At 49.2% G+C, this 19,950-nt stretch overlaps 1 protein-coding gene across 6 annotated transcripts in view; it reads right to left on the bottom strand.

The window, feature by feature from the left end:
* Window positions 1–19,950, bottom strand: part of TMCO4 (transmembrane and coiled-coil domains 4) — an 86,480-nt gene that overhangs the window by 54,165 nt on the left and 12,365 nt on the right. For all 6 annotated transcript variants that reach the window (XM_078780252.1, XM_068120689.2, XM_078780251.1 and 3 more), the window contains exon 3: window positions 2,144–2,318. In XM_078780252.1, the coding sequence (XP_078636378.1) occupies window positions 2,144–2,318 (175 nt within the window). The remainder of the gene's footprint in view (window positions 1–2,143; window positions 2,319–19,950) is intronic.

Below are 19,950 nucleotides of genomic sequence, written 5' to 3'. Positions count from 1 at the left end.
ACATCGCCAGTGCCGCTGTGGCGACGATCGACGAGAGCGGATCTTTCGTCCTAGAAAGTGATGCCTCGGATCATGCCATAGCAGCGACCCTCTCCCAAGGTGGGCGCCCGGTGGCTTTCTTTTCACGGACTCTTACCTCCGCTGAGCGGAGACATTCGTCTGTCGAAAAGGAAGCGTACGCGATCATCGAGTCGATTCGGCGATGGCGCCCGTACTTACTCGGACGATGCTTTCAAATCATCACGGACCAACAAAGTGTTGCGTTCATGTACGACACCTTACACGCCCAGCGCATTAAGAATGAGGAAATCACTCGCTGGCGTATAGAGCTTGCCGACTTCTGCTACACTATCAAATACCGCCCTGGGAAGGATAACCAGGTCGCCGACGCCTTATCAAGACCGGTTACGTGCGCGGGTATCGTCACTCTGGAGGGCCTACGCGCTTTGCACGAAACTGCAGGGCATCCGGGCATGACGCGTTTCGCTCATTTTGTGCGACGTGGCAATCTACCGTACTCGATTGACGATATCCGCCATATCTGTCGCGACTGCGCTATATGCGCAGAAATCAAACCACGTTTCTATAACCCTCCCATGGGGATGCTGGTTAGGGCTACGAGGCCGTGGGAAAGATTGGCGATGGATTTCAAGGGCCCGTTGCCGGTGTCGAGTAACTCTCGCTATCTGCTCACTATCGTCGATGAGTACTCGCGGTTTCCTTTTGCTTATACGTGCGTGGATATGACGGCTGCCACGGTAATGCGATGCCTGCAGAATTTGTTCTCTATGTTTGGGTACCCGGCCTACGTGCATACTGATCGGGGTGCGGTCTTTTTGTCTCAGGAAGTGCGAGGCTACTTGCTCCAAAATAACGTCGCTTCTAGTTATACCACGCCGTACAGACCCCAAGCGAATGGGCAGATCGAACGCTTCAACGGGATTATATGGAGGGCCGTCGTGCTCAACCTCCGGACCCTTGGCCGGGGCCTCAATAAATGGGCTTGGTCGCTACCTGCGGCGCTGAACTCGATTAGGGCTCTCCTATGTACGGCCACCAACCAGACTCCCCACGAGACTTTTCCACCACCCGAGGAGCTCGGGGTGTATCCGGTCATTACCCAGTTGGCTCGATGAGCCGGGGCCGGCCTATCTCAAACGGGCGGTCCGCACGAGCAAGTACGACCCCTTAGTGGACAAAGTGCAGGTACTCCAGGCTAATCCCGAGCATGCGCGTGTGATGACGGCAGATGGGCGTGAGTCCACTGTCTCCGTACGCCATCTTGCCCCCTGCGGGGTCACCGACCCTTATAAGGAATCGGACGAGCCAATCTATGAGACTATGGACTCTTCCGTCACTTCCGTCACTGAACGTCTGCCAACCCTCCCTTCGCCACATCCACCCTTGCCTGAAGGCTTGGCGGTACCCCCTTCGTCGCCCGACTCCACTCCGACGCCACTCCGACAACAGCCACTCCGACGCCGGAGTCTCTGGGTTACGTGATGCCGTACCCGGGGAATTTCGGACACGTGCTGGCAGGAAAATTCGCCGTCCGGACCGGTACGGTTGGGCCGACTGATACCATAATTCCGCACCCTGTTAATGCTGACGCCTCGCTCGATTCTAGCCACTCGGCAGTGTAATTCTAACGGTGGGGAGAATGCAGTGAAATCGTATTAATGCTGAACCCAGGTGATGCTCGCTGCTCGCTGACACCGCTAGGGGGGCGCGGCTATAAGACCCGATGCAGCCGCTGCTCTAGGCGACTTCTCCTGTGACATGTTACATTGACTAGTAGACTCGTTAACGGTACGTACCGCATAGAATATTACGCTTGCTTTCATTGAACTATATTGTGGATTGACCTATGTGAAGCCAAACCTTATTTCTATTGCATTCCTGTATTTGCAGAATGATGTCAAAGGTCTTAATGGAATTAAACCAACAGATGGACTAAAGTTGTGGTCTTGAATGATTTCCACAACAATCATCCTTTATATTTTCTAAAGCATTGGCCTAAATGGGGAAGTCTACTCCTAAACAAGCCATGTACATGAGTGATAACATTATACAACTACATGAGCCTTGTACATGAGCACATGACTGACAATAATTGTTAAAAAAAAAAAAAACACAACCTCACTTGACACAATTGTATTGATCCAATCTCCAGGGCCGGATCTGAGCAGATCTGCTCCACAAAGGATGCTATACCCTCGCTCCCATGGCCTGTTGCAAAAGACTCCATGATGGGTTGTACATGATCAGGCAGAGCAAGCTCAGTGACCAATGAATTGGTGAATGAACAGCAGAAAGTCCTGTAATAGAGTAATACCATGTCATTCAAACTGTCTTCATGTCATGGGAGTTCCACGTATGCAGAGAAAATACATATTTAAAAAACATGGTCAGAATGTTATCGATGCATAGCAATATTTGGAAGTCTCTGAATATAAATAATGGAGAAACACATGTAATATATATTGTTACGGTCCGCGGATTAGATGTTATTTACCGAGCGGAGGTACCGCGGCCGAACAGGTTTTCCCCGACTCACCCGATTCACCCAGACGTTGGCCGTATCGCGCCACAGCTATTCAATAGGGAAAAGACTAAGACGACGAATGCAAAGAGGAAGAAGAAGATGTACAGAAGAGTAACGGGGTTTATTATTTACACACACACAAGCAAAAAGAGCAGTCACGATTATTTACAGGGGACATGAAAAAGCAGGTAACACAGTGAAAATTACTAGCTTATACAGACTTAGTTTACTACCCAAGACAGCACAAACAGAACAAACTCACGTACACGAATGGGGAACTTGCAGGCAGGAATGGCTGGAAAGGAGAGGAAGGTCCGGAGCTGGCAGCACGATCGGCGCGTTCGGCAGCCACCGTCCCTTTGCGGCCCTGCTCAAAACCGCCGTCCTGGCCCCAAATGGCTGTCGAGTCTTGTTGCTGATGTAGACGCTGCTGCTGGCGAGCAAGGTGACGAATAGCAGGCTTTTTCGCTTCCCCGGATGATCTCTGCTTTTGGACCTCACAACTCAGCTCTTGTCATTGCTCATCTCAGATCTCTAAAAGCTCATCTCAGATCTCCTGCTCATCTCTTGGACCCTTCCTTTGTCGTGTACCTCTCCACGCAGCTCAGCTCCTCTCTGGACCTTTTTGCACTCTCACCACGCAGCTTAGCTCAGCCTTGGACCTTTTTGCAACTCTCCTTGGGGAACGTCCCGTCGCGGGTTATATAGGCCCCGCCCCTCAACCTTCGCGAACCTCCTTGATGTTTCTTTCCACACCCTCTCCAAGTCCAACCCCTTGTTCGTGGTTGGTTGAGTGGGGCTGACTCACTCCTCCCCTCTATGACGAGGCGGGGACCCGCCTTTCTTCCCCAACCCTGCCTCGTGGTCAATGGCGGCTTTGGAGGGGATGTAATTGCCAATCGACGAAAGGGGAAATGGAGGTTTTTGGGAATGGGAATGAAGGGAATCTATCTTTTTCACTTGGTACAATGGAGTGTCATTCTAATGGAAGACAAGGCCTTACTCTAAAACACATAATAAAGATATAAGCTACTGAACAAGGGTCTTATAGTGTCCTGCAATGTGGTGTTTCATGGAATTAACTACCGGGACGCTCTTTTTACCTTTACACAACTCTGGAGGCAGGAGGGGCCATAATCAACAATGTTACACAGCAATTTACCACAATACAATACACACAATAAAAAAATACAATCCTCATATCCGCAACACTATATATATATATAGATAGATAGATAGATAGATAGATAGATATATATATATATATATATATATATATATATATATATATATATATATATATATATATATATATATATAGTTGCAGATCTCTGCGCCGGCCTTTTCCCCTTACCAAGGGGGGATTAGTCCCCTTGTCTTTGACTGAGCGACGGGACCCGGGACCGATGACGTCCTTCCCGGACAGCACGAAGTAGGGTTTTAGGACTAAGAATTCGCTATTACCTAATTACTCGCGCTGCTCAGAAACGAGGAAATAAGACCCGCCCGAATCACGGGTGTTGGTGGATACGCCGAGCGGTAGCGAACCCGTGACCCGAGCCGTTATCAATTACTAGACCCCGATCCAAGCGGTTCTTATTCGTGCCACACTTACCCAATGATGGAAATCACAGAAACGGTCGAATTGGAAGAAAAGGAATAACAAGATTTATTTACACGATGTACAATGATCAGAAGAAGAAGACACAGTGCAGCCTTAATCACAGTCTTAACTTATTCCCTGGACAAACGGGCCCGTCTCACACACAGACACTCACACGGGGATTGCAGATGAACAGGTCAGCACGTCCAGGGATGGCATCCAGGCAGCTCTCCCTCCGGTCCCCAGCTCGCACCGCGAAGTAGATGAAACAAACGGCAGGAGCTCTCCGCGTGTCGTTGGTGCACACGGGATAATTACGGGGCAAACGGTAGGGCTGGGCTCTGGCGGTTACACTGGCGGCTATGGCCGCGTTCACTCGCGTGGTTGCGTACGTAATAGTTCAATACAATGCAACTCCTTCCAGTCCTCTGGATACAGTCTTGTTCACATGAGTCCTCTCCCATCTCATAACTCCTGTGCCGACAAGTCCCTCTCTCGCGAGTCCTGTTCATGAGCTTTGTGCGAAGGCTTATATAGCCCTGCCCAGCGAACTCTCTGGAACTTTCCAGACGCGCCCTTACCACGCCCTGTCCTCAGAGCCCTGGTTGGCTGGTGGCCCTTACCCTCATCGCCTCTGACGTGCCCCTCGACGCCGCCCCTCCTCGACCCCCGCGCTCCTCCCTATTCTTAGGCCTACCTCGTGTTACTGGGCTAGTTTAGAGCGAACAAAGGGCAGCGAATGCTGCTGGCAGCCAAAGCGTAACTCACACGGAGGGATCAGCCAAAATGGGGCGCGGGATCGAGTTTGCCCATAGGCGAAATTGAAGGGTGGCCGCAAAATGAAAGGACCTAAGCTCATTTCTTTACACAACGCAGATATTACTAGGGAAATGGCCTACTCTTACACATACTAGGACATAACTAATACTCTAAGTGGGCCTACGTGTTGCTTGTGGACTAACTATGGGGGGGCAAACCTTTAACCTTTAATGATGTCATATGTACAAATCTCAGAACCGTAGCAATATATATATATATATATATATATATATATATATATATATATATATATATATATATAAAAATATATATATATATATATATATATACTCAAAGGCAAAAGTTATTGTGACACACAAACAACAAACAGAATCAGTGTTAAACTTTTACTGCCGCGAATGAAATGTTATTACATGGAAAGACAAATGTTTCAAGGTATGGTAACGATCAACAGTCCATAAGAACAGTGCACCTGGCATATGCAAATGAGCCACAACACAAGAGGGGGTTCACAAGCAAGTTCACACAGTCAGTAGCGAGTGTGTCCACCTTGTGCATTGATGCAGGCCTGGCACCTTCGCCTCATTGAGGCCACTAAACGTCGATGAAAGTCCTTGGGAAGATCATTCCATATCCGAGGAAGGATTTGGTGGAGTTCCTGCAGCGTTTTTGGAGGATTCGGATGACGTTGTAAACGTCGCTCCATTTCATCCCAGACGTGTTCAATGGGTGACAAATCAGGGGATCTTGCAGGCCAGGGTAACACATTAACATTGTTCTGATTAAGATACTGCTGTACAACTCGAGCAATGTGTGGTCTGGCATTATCGTGTTGAAACGTCACTCCAGGGCCGTTCTGTTGAAAAACGGTAAAGCGGCCATTTGCAAAATCTCGTCTCGGTACCTCACAGCATTCAAGTTCCCCTCAATCACAATCATTGGCGTTCTTGCTGCAGCTGTTATCCCACCCCAGATCATAATGCCCCCACCTCCAAAATGATCCCCTTCCAGAACACATGGCCTGATGTAACGTTCACCTGTGCACCTGTAGACATGTGTCCTACCGTCAGCTCGGTGAAGCTGTGCCAAATGGTGTTTCTATGGATGTTGAATCGACGAGCAACATCACGCTGCGAGGTACCAGACTGAAGCATACCTATAGCTCTCCATCTGTCATTTTCCCCGAGGCGTGGTATGTCGAACTTGTTCCAGAACGATGAATAGAGGTGTTTTTCTGACTTCTGCACTTCTTAAGACTGCATTGAGTGGAAATGATAAGCGTCTGGTTGTCTGGCCTTTTAAAGTGAACATTGCTGGCCATTTTTCTCGAATATGTCATGCTTCTTGCAAATTTCGTGCAATTCGAACAACAACTGCTTGGTTGCGTTTCTTCGACCATTTTAACACACTCTTTCTCTGGTTCAAATCCAAAAATTCATTCACAAGATTACCAATGAAAAAATTCCATGTCACAATAACTTTTGCCTCTGAGTATATATATATATATATATATATATATATATATATATATATTGTTACGGCCCGCGGATAAGGATGTTGGTTTGCCAAGCGGATGGCACCGCGGCCTAACAGTTACCCCGACTAACCCGATTCCCGAACGTTGGCCGGATCGCGCCACAGATATTCAATATGGAAAAGACAAAAGCGACACGGATGTGAAGAAGAAGAAGAAGAAGACGAAAAAAAGGTTGAAAATACTACTAAATTTATTCCTACTATATACAGGCTCAAAATAACCAAGGAAGAAGGAAAGATAATAAAATAATATACAGAAGAATTAGAGACACAGTGCAAATTCCTTATACAAGCTTAATTAAATCCCCAGGGACAAAACAAACAGAACAAACTCACGTACACAAAAAGGATGGACAGGCAGGAGGTGGATGGCTGGAGGGAGAGGAAGGTCCAATGATGCTGCAGCACGATCGGCGCGTTTAGCAGCCGCCGTTCCTTCGCGGCCCTGCTCAAAACCGCCGTTCAGGCCCCACGCTGCTGTTGTTGCTGCTGTTGCTGCGGCTGTGGACGTCGCGTGCTTTGCCAGGACTCGTCTGCCTCGTCTGGTCCAAACCCTCAACTCAACAACACTCTTGCACGTCTCCCTGTCCAACCACTCTTTCTCTCTTGGTCCAACCACTCTTTCTCTTTCTTGCTCCAACCACTCTTTCTCTTTCTCTTGGTCCAATCACTCCTCACCACCGACAACTACCTTGCTTCTTGCGCGCGCGCCTTTATAGCGCCTCCGGCGATCAAGCCGCCGGCCTTCAGGACACGCCCATCGGTGTGCTCACCTCGGCCCTGGTTGGTCGCGCGACCCTCTGGCTCCGCCCTTGATGACGACGGGCGGGCACGCCCCTCTTCCCCGACCCGAGCACATGTTCAATGGCGGTTTTGGAGGGGATGTAATTGGCAATCGAGGCTTGGCAATGATGAAAGGGGAAAGTGAAAGGAATCTACTCTATTTCACTTGGTGCAATGGAGTGTCATCTTAATGGAAGACAAGGCCTTACCCTAATACACATAATAAAGATATAACTATCAACCAGGGGGAAATCTATGATTGGCTAACGTGTATGCTTTATGGACTAATTATGGGACGCCCTTTGACCTTTACACAACACTGGAGGCAGGAGGGTCCAGACTGAAGCAATAATTCACAACAATTTACTACAATACAACACAATAAAAAAAACACAATCCTCATATCCGCAACAATATATATATACACAAGTTCAAAACAACCCTGGGCACAAGTGTGCCGCACTGACCGGGTCCTCAGTCGAGGTCCTCAGCATCATCCCGTTTCGGCCCTTCAACCTCGATACGGTCAGCTAAGGTGGGCCAGCAGGGGCACATACACATCCACATGCAGCAAATGCACCTGGATGCATACATACCCCCACCCCCAGCCAGTGCGAACAACAACAAAAACACCTCCACATCCAGAATCCACAGCACCAAACAAACATGGTGGAACACTCAAACACCCCCCTTTATACCCTTCACCACTCACCAACAAAACACACCAGATCATTCATACACACACATACACACCCATACACACACATCACCAACCAACCAACCACCTACCCTTACATCATACACCACTCAACACACAAAAACACACTCATGCAAAAATTAATTCATGCAAAAACACACCCTCACCCACTCACTCATATACACAAAATAAGAAATAATAATGGTAACAAAAAAAAAAAAAAAAAAAAAAAATACACACAACCAACCTACACCGTTCGACGTGCCTCCATAAACTTCCTCCATATCCAAAATGAGCCTTTCAAGGCAACCTGGGCCACCTTGTCACACATCCTCCTTCTTTCTGTCCCACACACTCCCAGCCTAGCAAGAAATACAGAAAAGGAATTGCCAATATACCCTCTACAGTCTACACCCCACCTCAAATGGCTGACACGAAACTCACCAACCCTTCTCCCGGCATTCTGCCTCCAGCTCACTGTACTTTCCTCTCTTCCTCTCGTGCACCTCCTCCATGTTCTCTTCCCAAGGTACCGACAACTCCCCTAAGATGACCTGTCTTGCTGCACTTGACCAAATGACAATGTCAGGCCACAACCTTGTCCAACAGATCTCCTCTGGGAATACCAATTGTGGCTTTAGGTCTGTCACCACCTGCCAATCACAAGCATCTGACAGCCCTCTTGCTTTCCACCTCCTCCTCTTTCCACCTCTTACCACTTGGCCCTCTTTGACAAACCACACCTCTCCCCCATCAGTCTCCTTCTCCACTCTTCTCTCTCTCGATCTCAGCACCCCTTGTTGCACCATCTGCACCACCACCGCCAGCACCTGATCATGTCGCCACCTGTATCTTCCTGCTGCCAATGCTACTGAGCATGCACTCAGTGCATGCTGCACCGTTCCCACACCTCCACACAAATAACATCTCTCCTCCTGCAACAACCCCCACAATCTCAAGTTTACTGGTGACGGAAGCACATCATACGTTGCCCGCAACAGGAAATTCAACAATATTGGCTCCATCCTCCAAATCTCTTGCCACTTCAATATCCTCACCCGCACACCTTCCCACTTAGTCCAAGCACCTTGCTGTGCCTGACCGACTGCTTTCACATATCTCCCCTCCTCTTCCTTTCTTCTCACCTCCCTCTCAACCATCTTCTGCCTCTCTTTCACACATGCCTTTCCCCATCACTCATGCTTCATCCACCCCAAGCCATGCTTCCCGTGCTGTACCATCCCCATGACCTCCTCCTGTTGCAACCGCTCCTCCATCTCGTCCACCTCTGCTCTTGCATTCCACTTCCGACTTCCCTTCTTCTCTGGGAGAGCATTCTTTACCACTGCATCACTTGAATCCTGCAACATCATGAACTCCCGCACCCTCACCACCTTAAACTCCTCGGTTAATGATGTCAAGGGAAACTGGAGTTTTCCACCCTGACCATAAAAGGCAATGTTCGTCAAACAGCGTGGCACTCCCAACCACCTCCTCACAAACCCGCTCACCACAACCTCCATCCTCTCTACATGCCCAATTGCAATATCATACATCATCAATGACCACAATACTCGTGGCATCAACCCAAACTTCAAACACCATACCTTCAACTTACCTGGCAAACCACATCCATCAATCCTCTTCAAACCTCTCAAAAGCTTGTTTCTGACCTCCTCCACTCTTCCCACATCATTCAACTCCACTGTATACCATCTTCCCAAAATCTTCACAGGGGCCTCTACCAATGATGGAACCACCTCCCCTCCCAGCTCAAACCTGTGCATGTTATCCACCACTCCTCGTCTCACTACCACACTCCTCGACGTTCTTGCTTTATATATACATATACAGTGCATTATATTTATATATATACAGTGCTTTATATATATACATTTATATATATACAGTGTATATATATATATATATATATATATATATATATATATATATATATATATATATATATATATATATATATATATATATATATATATATATACAGACTTGGCATTTAATATGGAATATTTTTTTTGGGGGGTGAACTTACTTTTCAAGATGACTTAGAACCAAAAGTTCATTGGAATTATGTTGAAATTATTCTAGATTTTGTTAATGTGACCTTTAAAAGAAACAAAAACCACATTTGACATTTCGAAACAAATAAATTGATCCTTGAAAGTGATGTAAACTGATATCTAACTCAATTCACGGACAGTACTGTGTTAAACTTCTGTACGTTTTCCAGAAGTATCTCCATATTTTGCACATTAGCCAAAATTTTTTTTAACAAAAACAAAAGTTAAATTACGACTGGGATTACGGATAGTAAAATTACAGTTCAGTACTTTGTGTAACCCCCACGAGCATTCAGGAGAGCACGTACACGTTGAGGCATGCTGTTCACGAGATTTGCCAAGGTTTGGACAGGAATCGCTTGCCATGTAGTGACAATAGCCTGTTGCAATTCACGCACAGCGGTCGGCTGCTGGTCCAAGTGGTCGATTAGACGCGTTAATTCTGCCCACAGGTTCTCTATCGGATTCATATCCGGGGACATGGCAGGCCACTCCATATGCTCTACACCACGGTCAGCAAGAAAGTGTTGGATCATGGGAGCACGATGAGGCCGTGCATTGTCATCTTGGAAGACGATGTTTCCTCGAAAGGCTGCACGAGCAAATGGAAGCAATGTTTCTTCCAGAATGGCCCTGTACTTGAACTGGTTCAGGTTTCCATTCCGAACAACCAGGTCAGTTTTGCCCCCTGCATGAACAGCAGCCCAAACGGTCACCCCACCACCTCCAGCTTGGACTCTTGGCACTATACAATCTTTGTTATAGGCTTCATGCACTTGTCTGCACACTCGGACGCGGCCATCTTGACGATAGACCAGAGATCTAGACTCGTCACTGAAGATCACGTGATTCCAGTGTCCTGGCTGCCATTGACGGTGCTCTCTGGCCCACTGCAATCGGCGCTGGCGGTGTTGTCTGGTCAGGCGTGGCTTTCTCAGGGGACGCCTGGCATGATAGCCTGCTTGAACCAGTCGTTGGTTGACTTGCCTTCTGGATACAGGCACATTTGTCAGTTGCTGCCACTCAGACCTAAGCCGATTAGCTGACTTGGTACGGCCATTGCGGACCAACCGGTGCAGCTGGCGATCATCCCTCCTTGTGGTTCTGCGGGGAAGTCCTGGCCTCGGTATTGGAGTAGGGACACCACTCTGAGCATTTCGTTTCAGGATCTTTGACACCTGACCTTGAGTGATGCCATACTGCCGAGCAATAGCACGCTGTGTCATGCCGTAATTTCGTAAAGCCACCACTCCATGACAAACAGCATTGTCGAGTTGACGGACCATCTCCAGAGGAAGCGGCAATAACTTTTGGAGACGTGCAGCTTGCAGCAGTTGTTTTCCACTAATACAGAACGCAAAAACCCTTGTATACCCGACTGTGAAGACAATCATCAAATGCACCTGTCCGTACATTTTGCCACGCCACCTGTGATATAATCCTGTTGTTGACTTCTTGCTGCGACAGACAATCAGTGACATGGTTCTTTTAACAAATAAATCACCAAAGCGTAAAAGAAACGCACCAGATTGATATACTGAGTTAAGAAAGTAAACCCAAGTCAGGAAAAAAAATATATTCCATATTAAATGCCAAATCTGTATATATTGTTACAGACGTGGCTTGGATGTTATTTACCGAGCGGTTTTATGGTATGACCACGTCTGCACAAGTTACCCGATTGTGCCCGAACGTTGACTAGTCGCGCGATGCTGGCTCAATAAGAAAAAGAAGACACCCGGCTGGATTACAATAACACAATACGACACCAGGGGTTCAGTTCTCAAGACCTCCGGAGGAGGTTATATTAAGGCGGAAGGTTAGATTACAACTACAAGAGGGACAGCATAGAAAGACAAGCACTTAGACACACTCTTATATTAACCCCAACAGACGACAGATAAACGGGACAAAAGGCTGACTCACACGGGGGTTGATGAAAAGGACAGCGGGTATCGATGGCTCAAGGTGCACTCTTGGCTCAAGGCAGAATCGACTCGGTCCGGTCCAGAGATGCAGGGAGGTCACAGCGCTCGGAAGGCGACGTTCTTTCTCCAAGCTGAGGCGCATCTTACGTCACATCCGGCGCGGGGCCACGTATATCCGGCGGGGAGTGACACGCCCTCGGCTCGTTAGCTCCACCCCAGATGGAATCGGCACGTTGCTTCTCATTGGGTGCGTGGGGGGGTTACTGGCTCCGCCCCTGACGAGGAGCTGACAGCCAGCCCCTTCGGGGTAACGCCGTGGAGCGCATGGTCATGGCGGGTAACCGAGCCGGTGTGAGGACGCACACTCCCCGCCCCTCTGTTGTTGTAGTCGTAGTTGTAGTTGTAATTGTTGTTGTAGTTGTTGTTATTGTTGTTGTTTGGGGAAGAAGATGGGAGGAGGTATGGGAAAGGTCCTAAACTCACTACTGATGCCATATAATCACATTCTGGTGCAACGAAGAGTCATAATTAATGGAAACGAGGCCTTAACTGACATAGATTAAGAATAACTAGGAAGATGTCCGAAAGTTGTCTACGTGTGGTGCGGTGGACCTGGGCACGACATTTAATGGGGGAATAAGGGGAAGGTCGGCTCTACTGATTGTTGTTTACATGCAATGGGACTAGGGAATGGGGGATTGGGGAAAGTTGGGGAGTATTGGAGAAAATAGGGGAATATTTACAAGCGGATATGGAGGCCAAATTCCATATTCGCAACATTGCACCCTTCTCTACCCTCGGGGCGTCCCGACCCGATTAATTTTTACCTACTTTAGTGTGGCACGCAATGTAGTTCCCTCTACTATTAACTCTACCCTGAGTGCGACAGTTTTACAGATATTCACAAATGAGTAAATATATCCCCCTGCGACGTTGCACCCTTCTCCTCACAGAAACACACCCACAGGATAACCGAATCCGGAAAGAATCCTCAAACTAAACATACAGCCGGTAGGGAGCATTATTTACAAGATTACGCTGATATCTACACTACGATCCAGGACCTGTCTTTGGAGGAACACATGCAGATGTTATGCATAGAGAGAGCGCGCTTGCCAGCATCGATACACCAACCCACGAGTGCTCTGTGGCCGACGGCCTTTAATAACGTGCAGAGCACCCTTCCCGAGCATCAACAGCACCACCCCACCACCAATCGGTGCAGTCACCATTGTTCATTGGAATAAAAATAAATTCGACAACCCCTAACCCTGCAGGTGTCTCTTGCTCTTCTTGTGGTGCACTTGGTGTTAATTAACAGTGGTTCACCTTTATGGCATAGGTGCCACGTTGACCCATAGGTCCATCCCCGGGTGGTGCTTGGCCGCAAACGAACTGCGGTCCATTGTGGGTGGCCACAAACATTGCGGTCCATATGGTGTATCGATCCCGGCAGCAAACAGCGAAAGTGCAGGCCCACAACTGCGCAGCCAGCACCTCTCTCTCCTCTCTCTCTACCCCAAAGCCAGATCCTCGGAGGTGGGAGACAAAAGAAGCAGACAAGTGAGTAAGGTGGTAAGGGCGCAAAAGTGCACGCAATGTAAGGTGATGCACACTGGGGGCACATGGGAACCAGGTGAGACAGGTACGTTCCTATCGTACGCCCCCCCCACCAGGTAACCTACATGGCCCCTCCCTTACCCCTTACTGCATCCACAAAACACAACACTACCCATAAACATCTACTTTACCAATCAACAAACATCCCTACTGTCTTCCCCGTTCCTCCCATATACCAAATTCGTCTTCTCTCCCTCCTAACCAATCAAATTTGCCATTTTCAACTCTCATCAAAATTTGCCATCTCCAACTCAACATCAAAATTTGCCATCACCAATTCATCATCAGTCCCTCCTAGGGAGGGAGAGATGGAATCACCCCAATGTCTCATCCACGTCGTGATGCGTCTCACAAATCCAACAGCAATTCTCATTTCTGCAACACAAAACAAAGGAAACACAGGTGTGGAGTCATCATCATCACCTCAGGTAAGTGGCTGCGTATGGTGCGACAGGTTCTTCAATCCTAACTATTTCCTAAATGACTTTAACAACTTTACACTACCCGGGGTCTTTCTCCGGCCAAACCATTGGCCCCCTTACACTATGGGTTCTAAAAACCAATTCCCATTGGCCAAACTGTGGTGCTCTTCAATTTGGGGTCTCACTCCCCCGATTCATCTCCCGGTGCCCTCGTACAATTTCTGGGCTGTGGCGTGTACCTCTCCCAGTGGGTCTACCCACCTGCACCCCTCCACCACTGCAGTTGCCTCCGAGCTTACCTAGCTCCTCACCCTAACCTAACTAACTGGGGCAGGCCCTCTGGCACTCTCCCCACTCGGTGCCCTCTCTGGCACTGGGCTACCCGGGTCCATCCTCCGGATCCTCGGGCCCCATCCACAACTCTACCGGCTCCCAGAGCCCACCTGCGGCCTCACCTGGCCGACATCCTCACAGTGGTGGAGTGCCCAACCAACTACACGCACTAACAGGCTACACGCCCAGCCATTTCCACAACACTAATGCACCCATTCACAACACCATTCTTCAACCGCACCACAAATGCCAATATCCAACCACAATTTACCTGTACCCTCTACCTAACACTTACACTACCCGCCCCGGGTACTCGTGAAAGGGGGTCCACTTTTCCCCCATCCACACCTTCGCACCATGCACACCACTCCGTCCCACTCACTCCAACTCTCTCCACACACCTGTACTTGCACACCTGTGCTCTCACACCTGGTGCCACCTGCACCCTTCTCTCCCCAAGCGCATTCGCGCTGATCCACAACACTCACTACTCACACACTGCTCCACACACCTGTCCAGTTGCACACCTGTGCAATCACACCTGTTCAATTCTCACACACACAGCATCATCTCAGCTAACTACTCCCTTCTGAAACTTGCGCTTCCCAGTCGTCCCTTTAAACTATTGCGCTCCCACGTCATTATCATCCACACTAATCTACCTGCGTCCCTACTACAGGTATCAGTCACTAACTAAACTTAACGTCACCTAAGGTCATCTTCTCTAGATCCCTATCAATATAACCTAACCCACCCGGGCTAGTTTTCACTGCCATACACCCCATAAACTATTGCTCCTTTGCCCCCCGCATGGGAAGGGTGGCAGATTTGCCATCCCACCCCATCGGGGGTCTCTCACTACCAATTTTGCACATCAAATTTCAACAAATCAAAAATTTGCCAATCACTACCCATCATCTGCCAATCACTACTGCCAATCCCTTGCCAATCATCAAATTTTGTTTTTCTCTAATTTTGGGTCCAAAACACTAACCTCATCACCCAGTCTACTCACTAATACCTCTCGGTGCGCCAATCCCTGTCCAAAGCCCGGTTTCGTAAAGCCAAGCAATGGATGCTGGTTGTTTTGTGCCAGCGGCTGGATGCGTCCAGCACTCGGTGCAGGGAAGGAGGTTTACCCGGGCCGAGATCCCACGCACCATCTCGGCACGGAGCCATCCAATGTCCCGATCTCGACCTGCCGGCACGTCTCAACAAAACGTGGTCGCCATAACGACCCTTCCTATCGGGCTGCCAGCTCCGCCTAGTGGAGCCTGGACGCGGCCGTTCAAAGCGAGGCCCGGCACGCACCGAGGGCCCGACTCGGCTATAAGTCGTTCTAAACTCTACCCCGTCTAACGTCGATGCTTCACCTGGACGCTTACACCCCGCAGCCCGTTCCTTGCTCACACATCCAGCCGTGCCCATGCTCCTCGTACCTTTCCTTACACACCCAGGTACACCCATTCCACTCACAGCCTTGGTCACACACCTGACCACCGAACACTTTGGCACACATTCGTTGGTCGCACACCTCACCAAAACACCGCTTCGCGCCCCCTCCTCTGTCACCTCCTCTGTGACAATCACAGGTGTGCTCTCATTCGCACACCCAACCACGTGCCTCACCACCAACTCCAGCGTGCATTCCCACTCACGCTCTACCATTCCAGGTGTGCATCCTTCCATCCCAGGTGTACATCCTCGCTCACCTGTCACAACTAACTCACGCTCCATGTCACTCTCACTACTTCCACCTCCATTCCTGACAGCGCACTCACCCTTACTCTTGACAGCACACTCTTTCCCCATGCACCTGTCCGTCACACACCTTTCTCGCGCACACTCTCCCGTTACACCCTCTGTAACACTCACCACAGGTGGACACTCTTCCTTACTTCTGACAGCGCACTCTTTCCTCATGCACCTGTCCGTCACACACCTTTCTCGCGCACACTCTCCCGTTACACCCTCTGTAACACTCACCACACCGCGCTTCCATGTGCTCCCTCGCACACACGCTACGACCGACTCACTCTCGCCAGCACCCTCACTCCTTGGCACGCACTTTTTCCTCACACACCCCAGAGTCGGACTTTCTCGCACACCTCCTCTTTCGCTCACCAGACCTGTCGCACACTTCACCAGTGGCCTTTCACGAACACCCGGGTCCAAACCAATCCCCAAGCTTCTTAAATCCCCTGGCGCATCATACGCACGACCATATTGGTCACCACTTACACCGGGTCCTCTTCCTCTTCGCTTCTCCTCCATCACCTGCGAATCCCTCATCCGGTTAATGAGCACATCACGATCCAAACACAGACTTTGGACCAATTCTTTTATCTCCTCTTTTATCTCTTTCTTATCCCCTCTCCGTCGCTTCTTAATTTCGCTCATCCCTTCTTCCACTTCTTCTAATTTGTGCTTCACCTCTTTTATTCCCCGGTACGTCTCCTCAAGCTCATCCTCTAAGGCTACCTTGACCGTTTCCAGGTGCGTCCTCACCTGCCGGTCCTTCGTCTCCATTACCTCTATCACCTCGTCCAACCTCGTTGTCAGTCCCTCACGTACCATCTGACATTCCCTCTTTGTCGCTATCAAGTCGTTTTTTATGTCGTTTTGTGTCGCTTTTAATCCTCCTAATACCGCAGTGTTCCTTTGAACCTGCTCCACTAACTCCGTTTGTCCCACCGTCAGCTGCTCCACCTCCTGCGTCAGGTCCTCTATGCCCCCTTGTAACTTTACAGTCCCCTTTCTCACCTCCTTCTCCATGTGCTCCTTACAGTGCCTCACCTCCTCACGCACTCCTCCGACCTCCTCACTCACTCCTCTTCTGATCTGCTCTCCCATCACTTGCATCTCCTGCCCAGATGCCACCCTCATCTGCTCCATTTCCTCCCTGTGAGCATCCAGTTTGGTTTCTACCCCCATTCTGACCCCCTCTATCTGCTGCTCCATTTGTTTAACTTCCCTTTCCGCTTGGTCCCTCATGTCCCTCAATTTGCCTTCCATACTGTTTTCTAACCCCTCTAACCCATTTTTCACTCCCTCTATCTGATTCTCCTGGGCAGCCATTCTATTTTCTACCCCCATTAACCCATTTTTCACTTCTTTTATCCCGTTGTCTAACCCCTCAAAATTATTGTCTAACTTCCCAAATTTCTTGTCTAACTCCTCAAAATTATTGTCTAACCCCTCACTGGTACCCCTCGCTTCGTCCCTCATTACCCCCATTTGGTTTCCCATTACCCCCATTTGGCCCTCTAATCGCTCACTATTAACCCTCATTTGCTCACTCTGAGCATCCATCCGGTTCCCCATTTGTTCCCTATCAGCCCTCATTCCCATCATTATTCTGCTTTCCATTTCTTCATTATTCTTGTCCATAAGGGCCTTCATTTGCATAAAAAACAAGTTCAAATCCACCGGGGGCGCTGCCACGGTCGCTGGCGCGGTGATGAGCGAGGCGCCATTTTGCGCGCCCGCTTCTTCGTGCGTGACGGCGCTATTTTGCGAACCTGCCGCCCTCACTGCTTCGCTCTCCTCCTGTCCCTCATTTTGGTCCTGGATCGACCCTACCTCTCTCTCCTCTACCGGACCCCAGCTGTCTTGATCCGCCATAGCGCGACTTTCAAAATTCGGTTTTTATTTTTTATTTTCGTAAAACAAATTCAAATTTCGCCGTTATAATTTCGCGCGGGAAACGCGCTCCAAATCGATTCTAACTGTTACAAATTTGGGCCTAATAAATTTAGTCCCGGGTTCGAATTCCACTCCTCGACACCAATTGTTACAGACGTGGCTTGGATGTTATTTACCGAGCGGTTTTATGGTATGACCACGTCTGCACAAGTTACCCGATTGTGCCCGAACGTTGACTAGTCGCGCGATGCTGGCTCAATAAGAAAAAGAAGACACCCGGCTGGATTACAATAACACAATACGACACCAGGGGTTCAGTTCTCAAGACCTCCGGAGGAGGTTATATTAAGGCGGAAGGTTAGATTACAACTACAAGAGGGACAGCATAGAAAGACAAGCACTTAGACACACTCTTATATTAACCCCAACAGACGACAGATAAACGGGACAAAAGGCTGACTCACACGGGGGTTGATGAAAAGGACAGCGGGTATCGATGGCTCAAGGTGCACTCTTGGTTCAAGGCAGAATCGACTCGGTCCGGTCCAGAGATGCAGGGAGGTCACAGCGCTCGGAAGGCGACGTTCTTTCTCCAAGCTGAGGCGCATCTTACGTCACATCCGGCGCGGGGCCACGTATATCCGGCGGGGAGTGACACGCCCTCGGCTCGTTAGCTCCGCCCCAGATGGAATCGGCACGTTGCTTCTCATTGGGTGCGTGGGGGGGTTACTGGCTCCGCCCCTGACGAGGAGCTGACAGCCAGCCCCTTCGGGGTAACGCCGTGGAGCGCATGGTCATGGCGGGTAACCGAGCCGGTGTGAGGACGCACACTCCCCGCCCCTCTGTTGTTGTAGTCGTAGTTGTAGTTGTAATTGTTGTTGTAGTTGTTGTTATTGTTGTTGTTTGGGGAAGAAGATGGGAGGAGGTATGGGAAAGGTCCTAAACTCACTACTGATGCCATATAATCACATTCTGGTGCAACGAAGAGTCATAATTAATGGAAACGAGGCCTTAACTGACATAGATTAAGAATAACTAGGAAGATGTCCGAAAGTTGTCTACGTGTGGTGCGGTGGACCTGGGCACGACATTTAATGGGGGAATCAGGGGAAGGTCGGCTCTACTGATTGTTGTTTACATGCAATGGGACTAGGGAATGGGGGATTGGGGAAAGTTGGGGAGTATTGGAGAAAATAGGGGAATATTTACAAGCGGATATGGAGGCCAAATTCCATATTCGCAACAATATATATATATATATATATATATATATATATATATATATATATATATATATATATATATATATATATATTGTTACGGACGTGGTTTAGATGTTATTTTTGACCGAGCGATGGTGTATTACCGCGACCTAACAGTTATTCCCCGACTAGACCCCGATTCCACCCAGACGTTGACCAAATCGCGCTATGCTAAATCAATGATGGAAAGGACACAACGACTGGGAAAGAGGAAACGACGCAAGGGGATACAGTTCTCAAGACCTCCGGAGGAGGGTGTAATTACAGTGGTGGAGAAAAGGGGTAGATTACAAGGTAGTGAGGTAAAGACACAGAAGAGATAGGCACTTAATTACAGTCTTATCTTATCCCAGACAGACCACAGACAAACGGAACAAGGCTGACTTACACAGGGATTGATGGCAGGGAAGGACAGGTAGTTCGATAGCACAAGGTGCACCTTGGCTCGGGGACAGGATCAAGCACGGTCCAAGAGATGCAGGGAGGCCTCACAGCGCTCGGAGGGTACGTCTTGCTTGCTCCAAGCTCAGCGCGCATCTGACGTCACCTCCCTCTTCCTGCGCATGCTCAGCGGGGAGTGACACGCCCTCGGCTGGTTGGCTCCGCCCCAGATGGGACCGGTCCGCCGCTTCCATTGGGTGCGGGGGTTACCGGGCTCCGCCCTTGACGAGGAGCTGACAGGGAGCCCCTATTTGGTAACCCCGTCGAGCACATGTTC

Source organism: Myxine glutinosa, chromosome 6, assembly GCF_964187855.1.
Source record: "Myxine glutinosa chromosome 6, kmMyxGlut1.1, whole genome shotgun sequence".
NCBI lineage: Eukaryota > Metazoa > Chordata > Myxini > Myxiniformes > Myxinidae > Myxine > Myxine glutinosa.
The sequence above is the reverse complement of the archived record's forward strand: the minus strand, read 5'-3'. Positions and strand labels throughout refer to the sequence as shown.